The sequence below is a fragment of the Struthio camelus genome, chromosome 5 (assembly GCF_040807025.1).
Source record: "Struthio camelus isolate bStrCam1 chromosome 5, bStrCam1.hap1, whole genome shotgun sequence".
In the NCBI taxonomy this organism is placed as follows: Eukaryota; Metazoa; Chordata; class Aves; order Struthioniformes; family Struthionidae; genus Struthio; species Struthio camelus.
Genome location: NC_090946.1, coordinates 47,119,419 through 47,132,559, shown reverse-complemented (window position 1 = coordinate 47,132,559; position 13,141 = coordinate 47,119,419). Strand labels below are relative to the sequence as shown.

Here is a 13,141-nt window from a genome sequence, read left to right as displayed (position 1 = left end):
TAGACATATAGATAGATCTTAATAAATATATAGGTCTTTTATATATATAGAGAGAGAGCTCTTGTATATTATATAGATCTTAATTATACTATATATGGATCTTATATACTATATAGATCTTAAGAAAAAAATATTTTGGCAGAAAGCATTGCGGCCTGCTTTTTACCTGAATTTTATTTGTTGTTATAGTTGCATAAATCTGAGGGCTGAGGAACTCTTTGAAACCAACAAGCAATTAGTTCAGAGCTCAAACACAATATGCTTCAATGAATGTTAGAGAATTTGCCTTCAGCCAAGCTGGCAGGAGTTTGCAGCTGCACTCCTCCATATAGGATCCTCTCCTTCCTCAGGAGTTCATAGGCACATTCTTGGAGGATGTGTTCTAGCTTTTTTAATGTTTCTATTAAGTCAGAACAATTAACAGAAGAAGGTTTCCTGCAAAAGTAAGTTGTCATTTTCTCAGTTTTGGCCATGATATATGCTTGTGGCTAATTTATTCTGAGATACCAATTCAGAATTTACTGGTGGGTTCAAAACTAGGAGGCTTCCCTTCTCTTTCCTCTTTCTGCCTTACTCAAAACGATTTTGAAGCTGTCTTGCTTATTAATCAAAACCAAGATTTCTTAAAGTTTTACTTCATCTGTTACCCAGAAACAAGGGGGAATACAGATAAAGGGAAATAATGTATGGAAAGAACTGATTCAGCTCATCAGAATTCTGAATTTAGTTCACATGAGATCCAAAAGCATTTTCCTGCTTTTCATATCCAAGTCCTTAATGAGGCAGTTTTGTCAAAGTGAAATTTCAAAAATAGAACATTCCAGTAAGATATATTTTAAATCTATCTACTCTTTGTGTATGCTAAACTCATCAACTGCTTTTTAAAATAGCTACTGTTTTGCAGCAAATGAAGCACAGACAATTGAATGTGTCAACACCACTCATGTGGAGTCACACTAAAGATTCATTTATTTTTCTAAGGCATTCATACTAGTAGTGAATCAACTGAACTGCAACAGTATTGCATACATATCTCATAGTTCTTGGTTCTGCTCTTAGACAGCCTGCTTGCTGGAGGGTTGTCAGTACGGACTGCAGTGACCCAGAAAAATTGATGATGGGGAATGTCAAGCTACCCATTTTCTCTGCATAAGTCCCTAAGGCTTACCTTTGGCTGGCACCATTTTCAAATCATTCTGCAATAGTGCAAGCCCTTGTGTAACGTTCTTCCAGAAAGGCCTGTCTGGCAGATGAGGAGAACAACAGCAAAGTATTGTGTATATTCTTCAGGGTGATACAGAGAAATAGACTTGGAGTAGGTGCAGAAATAGCTGAAGAAGATCAGCTCAATGGATGATGGATAACATGGAAAGATAATCCTTTGCACAGGATCTTCAGGACCTCCGCTGCTCTTAAGTGACAGATTCAAAACATTGGTACCAGCTTGAGGGCATATCTCAGGTTGGAACTTCTCTGCCTGGCACTTCTTGAATTTTTTCTGGGAAACTCTGGACAGAAATACGTATCTCTGTACAATGCAGCACAAATTCACTTGTCCCCCAGGCCTTGGACAAGGACCTACGGAATGTTCATTTCCAAAGATATGGAACCATTTCTTCAACTGAGCTGCAAAACATCCTGAAATCCCAGATAAAGAAGAGACAGACTGGATAGATCTACTTTTTGCCTTAAATAGTTAGAAGATATCATTTTACTATACCCTTTTCCTGGGCAGGATGATGGGGAAGAACTTCTGCTTTTACAGTTTGAGCAAAGTATGAGAGAAGAAAAAGGCTTGAAGGGAACTGGATTGGAGAGGAATGAAGGACTCGTGTTTTTCACTGTCCCAGAGCCACCAAAGTTATGCCATACAAGCTCAGATGTTGTCAGATGTTGTTTCTGAGACTATACAAGAGCTTGTATCCTTGTGCACAGAGTGCCATTTTGAAAGTTACAACACAACACCTAGCTGAGTAGGAGGAGGCAGTGGGGGAGAGGCTGTATGCATGGATGTCTGTCAGGACCACATTTCTTTAGGAGTTGTCCACCCACCTGTCATTGCTGTAAAATGTACATACTGCAATTAGGCATCAACGAGCCAAGTTCTGATCTAGTTTGTTGCCAAGAGGAAGAGTTAACAGCTTCTCTCATTTTATAATCTTACAGACATGGGGAGCCTCTTGCTTGAACAGCCAGCTCTGACCGTGCAAATGTGGGTGCAGTGAAAGGGTAATGTAGTTCTAGAAGTTCTTCTGCCTTTTCATGCACCATCTGTCTCTTGGCTACCAAAGGGTGACCACTGTTATGCAGTAAACATACCCTAAGCAAAACACAGTTTCCCTCCCACTAATGGTTAAGGCTATCACTGAAGCTGAGTTACTGCTCCAGATTAGAGCTGTAAACCGAGAAAGGTTTCCCAGGAGGCCTCTGGCAAGGATGATGTGGCAAGAATGGACTACAGTACAGGCCAGTAGGGCAGCGAGATAGTTTGTTTGCCTAACACAACTAAGGTGTGATGCGTGCTCTGTCTTTTCACCCAGATGCTTATCGAAGGGAAGGGATTGTTTAGAGAAACTACCTCTTGTGTCGTCCTTCTTTAGACTGATGAATATTGTAATGTATCAGTGTCTGTACAGTGTCATATCAGTGGCTATATCAGTGGCTGGTTCATGTTATACTTTTTTAGATTTATAGATCAATATAGATTATTAAAGCATTATCTGAAAGTGATCACATCTAATGACTTTAACCAATGGCTGCATTGAAAAGCTTTGCATTCGAATATCTCAAAACTTACAGTTTCCTGACCTTTTGTAGACTGGCATCAATAAGCTGGAGGTAGAAGTCTGTTTCCTCTTACTGAATCACTAAGCCAGCTAATCTCTTGACCTTACTTGGATTTGCACCAGTGGCATAGAGATAAAATGTTCTGAATTTCATTAATGATTCATTAAGCCAGTTACTTCATGACTTCAGCTGGATCTGTACCAATGGCATACAGTTGAATAACTGTGTCCCACTGCTGATCCAGCTAGCCAATCAATTCCAAATAAAAAATAATATAGTTAAGAAATTAAATTTCCAAAAAAAATCCCAGATCTGTCTGATAACAAAATTATAGAAATGATTTGGACATGTATTTTCCAATGAAACTGGACACCTTTTCAAAGTATTTTTACGTGTCTTGCTCTGATAACTTTCAATGAGTTTGTAAATCATCCTTGGCCACACTGTAATCAACTGAAAAAAATGATATCTTCCCTTAGTCTTATTAAACGCTCTCCTCTTTTTTCTTTGAGATTTCTGTAGGTAACTTAACATTTCTTCTTGTACACTCAAACTATTTCACCTAAATGAGTCATTAAAATATGCCACTCTACAGCATTCATGATAAGAGGAGAAAGTCTACTATGTCAGCCAGTGGACTTCATGGAATAAAATGGCTGGACGAGACAGCTTAGTGAGAGGGCGGTGCTTACTTAATGGACAGGTATTGATAATTACCAACTGGCACACAAGGTAACGTAAAAATGTATTGGCTATTTCATGACAGGTTACTCAGCTGAGTTATAATTTAGAACTGACATGAGCAGGACAAAATGTGACTATCGGTTGTGTTTTGACTTTGATGAGGAAAATTAGTGGTTCTCTGGACAGTCAACATGAACTCTGATATAGACCGAGACCATATTTTCTAGAATAGCTCCTTGAAGTAATAGGTTTGTTGACATTCTCCTCTGTTTGCTTATTCTGATGAAAACCTGACTGCAGAAAGTCATGCTGTTTACAACCTTATCTTGAGCTATTATGGATTGCCATTATATTAACAATGTAGTTTACAAGGACTTTTATACTAAAGCAGAAAGCCCATTATATAGAATTGAACTTCTCCCTGACTCAATCTTTTAAAATATTTGTAAACTTACATTATTTCATTACATTCATACAATCCTTTGCTATATTCTATACAAAAAACCCCACACAAATCCCACTAGTGGGCACTTGCAAGTCAGGAATTACTAAAACTAATGTTGCCAGTGAAATTTTAATTCTGCCCCTCCTCCTTACCGTCCACAAGAGCAACAAATCCACAAGCTACACAAGGACATTGTGAGATGATCTGAATAAACAGTACTGTTTTTAATGTAGGGTGTGAGAATCCTCTGCAGGAAGCTACAAAATGTCAAGTTACTTGCCTGTATTTCAGATAATTTCAGATATGTTAAAGAAAAAAATCTATTTGCTTTGTCTACAGCAGAATATGCAACACTTAGCGACTGAACCCATGAGGGAACAGCAGCATGAACACTAGTGATGCAGTATATCTTCAGTAACCATGCTGTTTTGGGTTCAGGCTTACACCCACCCACATATGTTGTATTATACCATTGCATAACCAGTGATCTCTGGAGCCCAATTTCTCAGTCGCTATGGCTGCACACACTACAATTGCTCTGCCAATATAAAAATACTGGTATCATATGCTGATGCACCACACCAACCAAAGTGCTACTAGTGTGACTTTCCCCATTACATATGATATTTCTTCAGGCCTTTGTTTTTGCACTGGTAATCCAGCTAAGAAAATTATATGCAAAAGAGGAAACTCCTGGAATGGTTCATTAACGTCTATGCAAATTACAAATGCTTTCAATAATTGCTTGTTAGTACACAGTCAAAAGGGGAATAATCCACTGTCTGCTATCTGCTGTTTCCAAGACAGTATTGAGATCACACTAGGAAATATCTGAAAATGTAAAAATAAGAGAGTCAGAGGGCTTGAACTTTGACCACGGATTACCATTTGCAGTTTATCATGCTACTGTTAAATGTGGAAGACACCTCTCTGCCTATGTATCTGTGGAAAGTGAATATTTGCTTCCAGACAGTTTTGGATCATATATCATATACAGATCATATACTAGAAAGCACAGCAAAGCACACTAAAGACACAGCGTCGCCTTATCTTAAAGGCTATGTAACAAAAGTTTTAAATCTCTGACTTGCTAGAATTAAGATGATAGCGGATGTCTTCTTTCATGGCATCAACCTGTTCTTCTGTGTCCCCTGAATATAGCCTGGTCAAACAGAATGGTGAAAGCATCGTGATAGCGAAAGCTTCGACGAATGGTTCCTTTAAGCATACACGTTATGCCTTGATTTATCTAATATACATGCACATTTTCTGAATATTTCTAAATCGTATTTATTAATTCAGCAGGATGCCTACTTCTTACTGGTTAAATGTAAATCTCATCTTAATGAGTCAGTATGTAAGTATTATTACTGCAGTTATACCATTAATATAAATTATTGCACCATTAATATCATAATATAACTTGCATTTCATTACGAATCCAAACATTTCCATCGAGCAATCTTCATGTTCTAACCTAACAAAAATACAACGTCTTTATTTTTTAGTACAACCCTTTTGGGTAGTAGGATAACAGCTCTATGTCAATATACCTACAATTCAGTTCATTTAGGCCGAGCAAACTCTTCTGGTTTATATTTTGTCTACCAGTATTTCTGCAAAGGTTAAAAAGTTAAAATCACCTCAACACTGTAGGACCAATTCAGATCAAATGAAATTTTATGGGATGGGACAGGATGGGAAGGGGCCATGAAAGACTGCAAAAACACCTTGCTGAGCCCTAGGGACTTTAAAGTTGTTAGAAAACTCAGGACTTGTGGATCTCTCTGTATTTTGTGCTATCCTTTGTTAAAATCTTTGCTATCTATCTTTTTCCATTATCAGGGATCTGAAGAATTGAACTGTCAACCCAGTGTAATCAGAAGACAAAAACTTCAAAGCTTTGGATTCTGGGGACAAAAAGCAGCTTTGCTATGAGGTCAAATTGCATGAAAAGACTTAAAGTATCTAGAAAGAGTGATTGATCCTACAGTTTCATGAATGGTGTACACCAACCTGTATCTACACTTTTGCTGAAAGGGGAAATCCTGCCCTCTTCTCGCCTCTTAATATACTTTGCTACCTGCTCCCTAGAGCTGGCACTAATGCTTGAAAGGCAATGCAATCATCTGGATGAAGGAGCTGCTCCAGATAAAAAATATCACTATAAAAAAAGTACTGGTCTTCAGTGGCAGTATAGACTTATGCCATATTAAGCTGATGGTGAAAACAGATTTGGAGAGACTAGGATTCACAAGGTGAATCACGTGAGTCTGGTGATCTGATAAAAAAGTTGTTTTTTTTTAGTGGGTTAATTTTCTGTGGGATCTGAGAACTGAGCTGACTCCCCCTGTGGCTGCCTCACTCCTAACCAAGTGTTGTGAGTCACAGGACTGGAGGCAGGAAGGACCAGAGCTAACTCTTTGCCAGCAGCCCAGAGGTACCCCTGCTGGGGCGTAAGGTGAAATTGCATCCCGAGAAGAGAGTGCTGCAGGGTGCCAAAGGGAAGGTAAATGGCAGATAAACCGCATGGGCGCGGGGAGCACAGGAGGCCGGCCGTGACTGTTGGCTGGGCGATGGGACAGGGGGTGATGAGGGACGAACAGTGCCGGCACTGCTGCAGGCTGGGTGAACTGGCCCTTTTAAAACAGTTAATGGGAAGAATCGCTTTTGCACGCTCGTTGCGTTTCTTCCATGTGTTTCATTTGAATTAAGACCCTAATGCCCCCGTTGTGGAAGCGTTATCTTCCCAGCAGGGATCCCTAAGAAAAGCTCAGGCTTTTTAAGCCCACCTTACGAGGGACGGAGGGGCCGACTGAACATTTTGAACTTTTCAAGACAGTCACGAGCATAAACTCACAGGCGCGACGCCGCCGCTGCACTTTTAGGAAACAAGCTCCATGACGAAACGCCAAGCCGACCCCCCGGCTCTGACAGCGGACGGCTCTGCGGTGGCTCGGCGGCCCTCAGGGCTGTCGGCGCTGTAGGAGCGCGGCAGTTCCCGAGCCGGCCCGGATAAACGGGCTGTTTTACCAGTGACCCGGCGGCCAGCGGGGCAGGCCGGTCGCGGGGGCAGCGCAGCGCTCCGGCCCGGCCCTCCGTCCCCGCCCCGCTCCCTGGGACACGCTCCAACCGTCACATGCGCCCGCCGATACGCCGCTCGCGCCAGGCCCGGCGCTCTCGGCACTAGATTGGTGCTGCCTGGGCCGCGCGCAGCATGCTTGTCTCGCGCTCACTGGCTGGCTGGCTGGCTGCTCCGCCCGCCGGCCGGCCCGCCGCGCGGCGCCGCGCCCACTCCCCCTCCGCGCCGTTATAACCGCCTTCCCCGGCGCGCGGCGCCGTGCTCACCCCTCTTCTTCGCGGCTTGGTCCCGCCCCTCCCCTCCTAGCTCCGCCCCCACCCTATCCTGTCCCTCCCCCCTCCTCCCCCCCCCCCCCCCGCGCTCGCGCCGCTCTTGCGCTCCTGCCCCCTCCCCCCGCTCGCCTCCCTGTCAGTGCGGTGCTGCGCTGGGAAACATGGCGTCGGAGGGGATGATTTTAACGAACCACGACCACCAAATCCGCGTCGGGGTCCTCACAGGTAACGGCCGCGGCCGGGAGCCGGGCTGGGGGGGGAGGTGGGGCGAGGCGAGAGGCGGCCGCGGGTCGCTGCGCGCCCTCGGGCCGCCCCGCAGCTTGCCCCGGCGGCCGTCTCCCCTATGGCGCCGCTGCCGCCGCCGCTGCTGCGCAGGGAGCAGCCGCTCGGCCGGAGCCGAGGCCTCGGCCGGGCCCAGGGCCGGGGACGGGGGCGGGAGCGGGGGGCGGCGCTCCGGCCGCCGGCGCCGCGGCGGGGAGCGTGTGCGCGGGGCCGGGCGGCGTTGGGCGCCGCTGCCGCAGGCGGGCGAGCGAGCGGGCTGCTGGGCGCTGCAGCCCGGGGGACTGGCCCGGGAGTAAGCCGCCTGGCGGGGAAGAAGCGCGGCGGAGGGTCGGTTGCTGTAGGAGACGGGGCTCCCTGCAAACGTGGCGGAGCTGCGAGTGCGAAGGTGTCTGGGAAGAAAGCCCAGGGCCGGCGCAGGTTGCGGGCCGGCGGGAGCGGGGCCTGCCATCCCCGGGCGGCGGCGGGAGGCCGCCTGAAGCGCCCTGCCCCGGGGGATGCCTTTAAGCGTGGCACGCTGCGCACCGGCGACACCTCTGGGATGACTCCTTCCTCTCCCTCTCTTGTCCTTTACTTTCAACAGGGGATTTATGCGTGTGTGTATGTTTCTGTTGGGGAGGGAGGACATATATGATGCTGCCACTCATAGCGCATGGATGAGCCTTTAATAAACCCGTGGCACATGACATGCGATTGTTGCAAAGAATGGTTCCTAGAGCCGTAGTCGGTATGTGCGTTGCAGGCTTCGGGGTTTCTTCGGCTTTTGGGAGGCTGTGGGGTTATTCCGACGTGTCGTGGAGATTGGCACTCCGGCGTAAGCGAGGTACGCCCAGAAATGAAGCCTCGAGGGATTCGAGTGCTTAAGAGGCATAAATAGGGATTATGGTGAAGGGTGAGAGACTCCAGTGAAATCTTTGCACGTCAAGCTCAGCAGCTTTTGTCAGGAGCCTGGGAAGACACTGATTTTAACAGAAAGCAGCGTTGTGAGCACATTGAGGAGTCAGAAGGCCTTCAGAGTGAAAGGGGATACGTTCACCAGAGAGGGAGCATGGAGTTAATCAGAAAGTTATTTATTAAACACAGTGATGTCTAGCCAGGTCACCCTCATCTCTTTGGAAGCGGTCCGTGTTTTTCCCTGCGCTCCCGTGCATCCGCGGCGTTGTGGCAGCTCGCGCCCGTCCCTGGCGGCTCGGCCGCGCCGCGGGGGAGGGAGCGCGAGCGCGCGGCGGCGCGGGAAGCCCCCCGGGCGCGGCGTGCGCTGTTCCGCTGCCTGGTGCTGAACCTCCGGCGCCGGCCGCCGCCGGGAGCGGGAGGAGGCTACAGCTGGGACAGGAGGTCAGCCCTTTCTTCAGAGCGTTTCACTGCGAGATTATCGTCACGATAAACCTCTAGAAAACAACGGTGTAAAAGAAATGTAAATCCGTAGCATAGCTTTCAAATGTCAGGCAGTCATATCCTTAATAAAGACAGAGCAGGTTTGACAAGGTGTGAAAGTCAACTTGGAAGAGTTTATACCTTTTGCTCCTGAAAGCCAGGACATGCATGCAACTGCATATTATAAAAGTTAAAGCGAGGAGGACTCCTTGCATATTTTTTTACAACCGTATATCTTGGGTTATTACCCTCTGTTGCCCTCTGTTGATAAGCAAATTTACCTGTACGTGTTCCCAGAATGCAGAACCAGATATATATGACGCTTTAATCATTTAAACAAAGGCTAAGTTCCCACAGTGGAGTCAGATAATCATTCAGAATATGAAGGTTTATGTTCTGTACTATAATCCTATTTGAACACTAAACACTTACACCTTTGTATCATAAATTGTAATTCTGTTGAGAAGAGTGTGTGGCCTAATTTTATTTTTTTAAACTTTTAACTGTTTATTTTTAAGGAAAAATGGAAGACTTGAGCCAGCAGGACAATGTTAGCTCTTTTTGCCTTAATGCCATTGTTTTGATTTACAAGCTGAAATGTTATGCAAATAATTTTTCCCCTCCATTATGATAGGGGCCACTTGGGTTTCTAATAGTTTCAGTAGCCCCTTTTTGCCTAACCAGTGTATGTTCATAGGCATGAAATCAATTGTATATAAACATGTTACTTAAAAATAATATTTTTGGCCAAACATCATCGTTTTCTGTCTGGCCTTTCCTTTAGCCCCTAAAAGAGAATATTTGCATTTTCAGGGTTTTGACTCCCTAGGGTTTCTCTTGTGTTTCCAGCTGTGGAAAGACAGCAAACTTAGAGGTCAGTCGTCTGAATTTTTCTCATGAAAATGAACTAATAATTGCTTCTTGGCTAATGTATGAAAAAGTAAGTGTGGGAAGAGGAACGTTTGGTATAAGCACTCTTTTTTTCACTTAATCATTTAGACTAGTTCAGTGGTCAGAAATTAGATAATTAATATAACATTTTCTCTTTATCTTTTGTAATTAAGATCATAGCCATGTGTTTGTTTTGTTATTTATTTATACATGTGGGCTTGTCAGCACAGGCATATACATTTATATTCTTATCAGACTCAATATACTCAGTTTAGAAAATACTGTTATTGCACTTTACAGTAGTTAGAATTTAAATTTACTGTAGAATTAACTTCTAATTAATTTGGAATTAAAGTAAGTTATAAGTTCTTTTTTTTAATGAGCATATTAATAAATTATTTGGGAGAGTTGTTAGCTTTGCCCATTTTGAAGAGTGAGGATGGCTTTAGAGTATATTGGTAATATGAAGTGAATAGTGCTTCTAGCTTCTAGCATCTAGCTTAGATTTCATTGCATTCAGGTACGTTTTTTGAGTAACTTAATTGTAATTGGTTTTGCTCATAGTAGACCTTTGCATTTTTGTGTGTATTGCCACAGTTCCCTATTATAAAAATGAATGGATACTTCTTCAGTTGTGACAAATTAAGACAGATATAACAGGTTACAAAAACGGAAAAAATAAGTTTGTTTACTGTTTTAACAAAATCACATTTGTGTTTAAATGGAAAATTATGCAAAATGCAGCACTTTTCTTTTTTTAAAGATACTTATTAACGTCTCTTATAGTCAACCTGGAAAAGTCTTTTAATTTAGAGTCAATGAGAAGAATGGGGTCCATAATTAGGACATTGTCTCACAGTGGAAGAACTGTCTTCCTCAAATCTGGAAAGTACTTTATAATATACAGCATCTGCTGACTTGCAGATGTCGTTCATGTTTGTTCCTGAGTCTCTATACAGCAAGTTGTAGCATTAAGCTTATTTACTGAGCTATGAAGAAATACAAGCAGTAACAGATGAATAAACTGTGAAACTTACTGTAAACTAGAGCACTATGTCTTATGCGAATAGAAAAACTCACTAGTTCATGGATAGAAAATTGACTCTGTGCATAATCATTTCAAGCTATTTTACAGCATGTGAAAAGAATGCAACCATGAAAATATTGCATTCAGTCCTGGTGTTGAATGAAGTGTTCAGATTAAAGATACTGTTGACTTAAGTTCCAAAATTCAGTTTTCTTTCTTCTACCATTGACATCTAGTGCAGACACGTGAACTAATAATAAATCTTTAGTGTTATGTTGTCCTGAGGTTACCTCCATGGTAAAATACACTTTAAAAGGACCCGCATACTAACATTGGGAGATTTTTTTGATGGAGAATGAGCTAGTGTAGCTAGGCTGACGGTAGCCTAAGCTTGGTCATTTAGTACTCCAGGTCTCTTCCTTTTTTAAAAAAAAAAAAAGTGTGTGTACACACACACACACACAGAGAGAGAGAGAGAAATAATAATCATGGGATAGATAAAAGGGAAGAAATGAAGAAAAATGTCTAATTTTCTGCTGAAGTTTGCATCGTATGCATGCTCTCTCTCTGCAGTGTTTTGCAGCAATGCATTCTTAGTAAAATATGGATGTTCATATGGATTTCTTCTCCTTTCCCTCTTCTTCCCTACCTTCCCACCCAAACTTTTCATGTTTGGGAAATCTCTCATAGGATGCTTGTTAATCAGTTACCATTGCTGTCAGGATATTGAACCTGGATCAGTAAGTACAAAGTTTTATAATACTGCAGTTGGCTAGAAGAGGAAAGAAAATAATGTGTGCAGTGCCCAGAGATGGATCAATATTAGACCATCCTTCACTGATGTTGACACTGGTAGAAGTCGTAATCTGTGACCTTTCCTTATAGGTGAGGGGTTAAGTGGGCCTCGAGACTTCTGTCAAACAGCATTTAAGCTCTTGAGATCAGTTTTGAGAACAGTTAATAGTTAAAGAAGCAAGCTTTACCACCACTCTTGCTGCTATGATCCTTAGACCCATTCATTTTGAGAAAAAACTTAACTAGAACCATCCAGAGAGACCTAAATGGTAATGCATCTCCATTGGCCTAATGGAACGGGACTGGTTCTGGCTTTTCTCTTTTGTCCTTTTTCTTCTCCAGACCCATTTTCCTCTTTTTCACCTCTTTTCTTGTTTTCTGTTCAATAAAAATCTAGTGTACCTGGTTAAAACTTCATGGTTTTTTACATTGAAGTGTCAGTGACCAGAGGATGGTTAGAATCAAGGTTTTTTTTGGCATATTCCTGATATCAATTTATCACATCTTGGGCTGGCTAATAAAACTTTATTCTGTGTTTGTCTTCTCTTGAAGTAAGTCTGCAAGAGCCATCACTAGACACAAACAGCATTTTCTGTCTTTGCTCCTCTTTTTGTATTGTTTTTATTTGTTTTACAAAAAACAATGTCAGACTCATTTTCTTTTCCAGGATAGTTTTATCATCTTTAGTGTTGTTTGAAAGTTAGTGAAACAGCTTTTCTCTCATGAAAGTCTTTTACAGTTTAAAGGAGTAAGAGGTTTTGGCAAAATGCAACCCTTCACTAATGATTTATTTTCCAGGTACCTTATTCTTCCTTTTTTTCCTCTGCCCTTAAATAAAGATTGAAACCTTTTGAATGACAGTTACTGCTATGGGACTAAGCAACAAAGCAGACAAAGATTTCTGAATGCAAAAACTCAGACCGTGTTTGACCTCAGAGCTCTTAATACTGTAATGTGAAAGATTACATCAACATCTTCAGGTGCTTGAGCCCATTTAGTCCATCAAGATAACAAAACACATATACATTATGTCTGAATTTATTACTTTGAAGCAAGCATTCTTCTCAGATAGTCAGGAGTTCTATCTACTTGAGAACTCCTTCCAAACAAGATTATTTGAGTAGATCTGAAGTTCACTGATGTAAATGTTTTGTAAAAGTTGTCTTTAAAAAACATAGGTAATAAAATATTTAGGATGTCATTATTGGTTGATCAATCTATTTTAGAAACAAGTATGCTGTTTATTCTCAGACTAAAAATGCATTTGCCTCTCTTTTGCTACATGGGGTAAGTTTCACAACTTTTTGCTAAGACTCTTCACTTAAAGCATGCCATTTACAAGATACTTTGTCAGTGTTACTGTTATGCACAGTGTGGAAATACATTAGAAATGATGGTAAACTTTCTCAGAGAGGTGTGGGTGGTAGGGTAAGGACTGGCCTTAAATTTGTGAAGATTTATTTTCAAATTACCTTGGTTATCTAAATTGCTCTCTCAAAAACTAA

At 42.6% G+C, this 13,141-nt stretch overlaps 1 protein-coding gene and 1 long non-coding RNA gene across 29 annotated transcripts in view; one reads left to right on the top strand and one right to left on the bottom strand.

Annotated features, from left to right (window-relative positions):
* Positions 1-7,050, bottom strand: part of LOC104140233 (uncharacterized) — a 42,773-nt gene extending 35,723 nt beyond the window's left edge. The window contains exon 1 of the long non-coding RNA XR_011141537.1: positions 6,777-7,050. This is a non-coding gene — a long non-coding RNA (uncharacterized lncRNA). The remainder of the gene's footprint in view (positions 1-6,776) is intronic.
* A 170-nt stretch (positions 7,051-7,220) lies between these two features.
* The window catches only part of GPHN (gephyrin), a 325,345-nt gene continuing 319,424 nt past the window's right edge, over positions 7,221-13,141 (top strand). For 26 of the 28 annotated variants that reach the window (XM_068946267.1, XM_068946262.1, XM_068946258.1 and 23 more), the window contains exon 1: positions 7,221-7,495. In XM_068946267.1, the coding sequence (XP_068802368.1) occupies positions 7,432-7,495 (64 nt within the window). In that variant the 5' untranslated portion in view covers positions 7,221-7,431. Of the gene's footprint in view, positions 7,496-9,736; positions 9,798-13,141 lie in introns of all 28 variants that reach the window. The other 2 variants (XM_068946266.1, XM_068946264.1) reach the window with 2 other exon arrangements.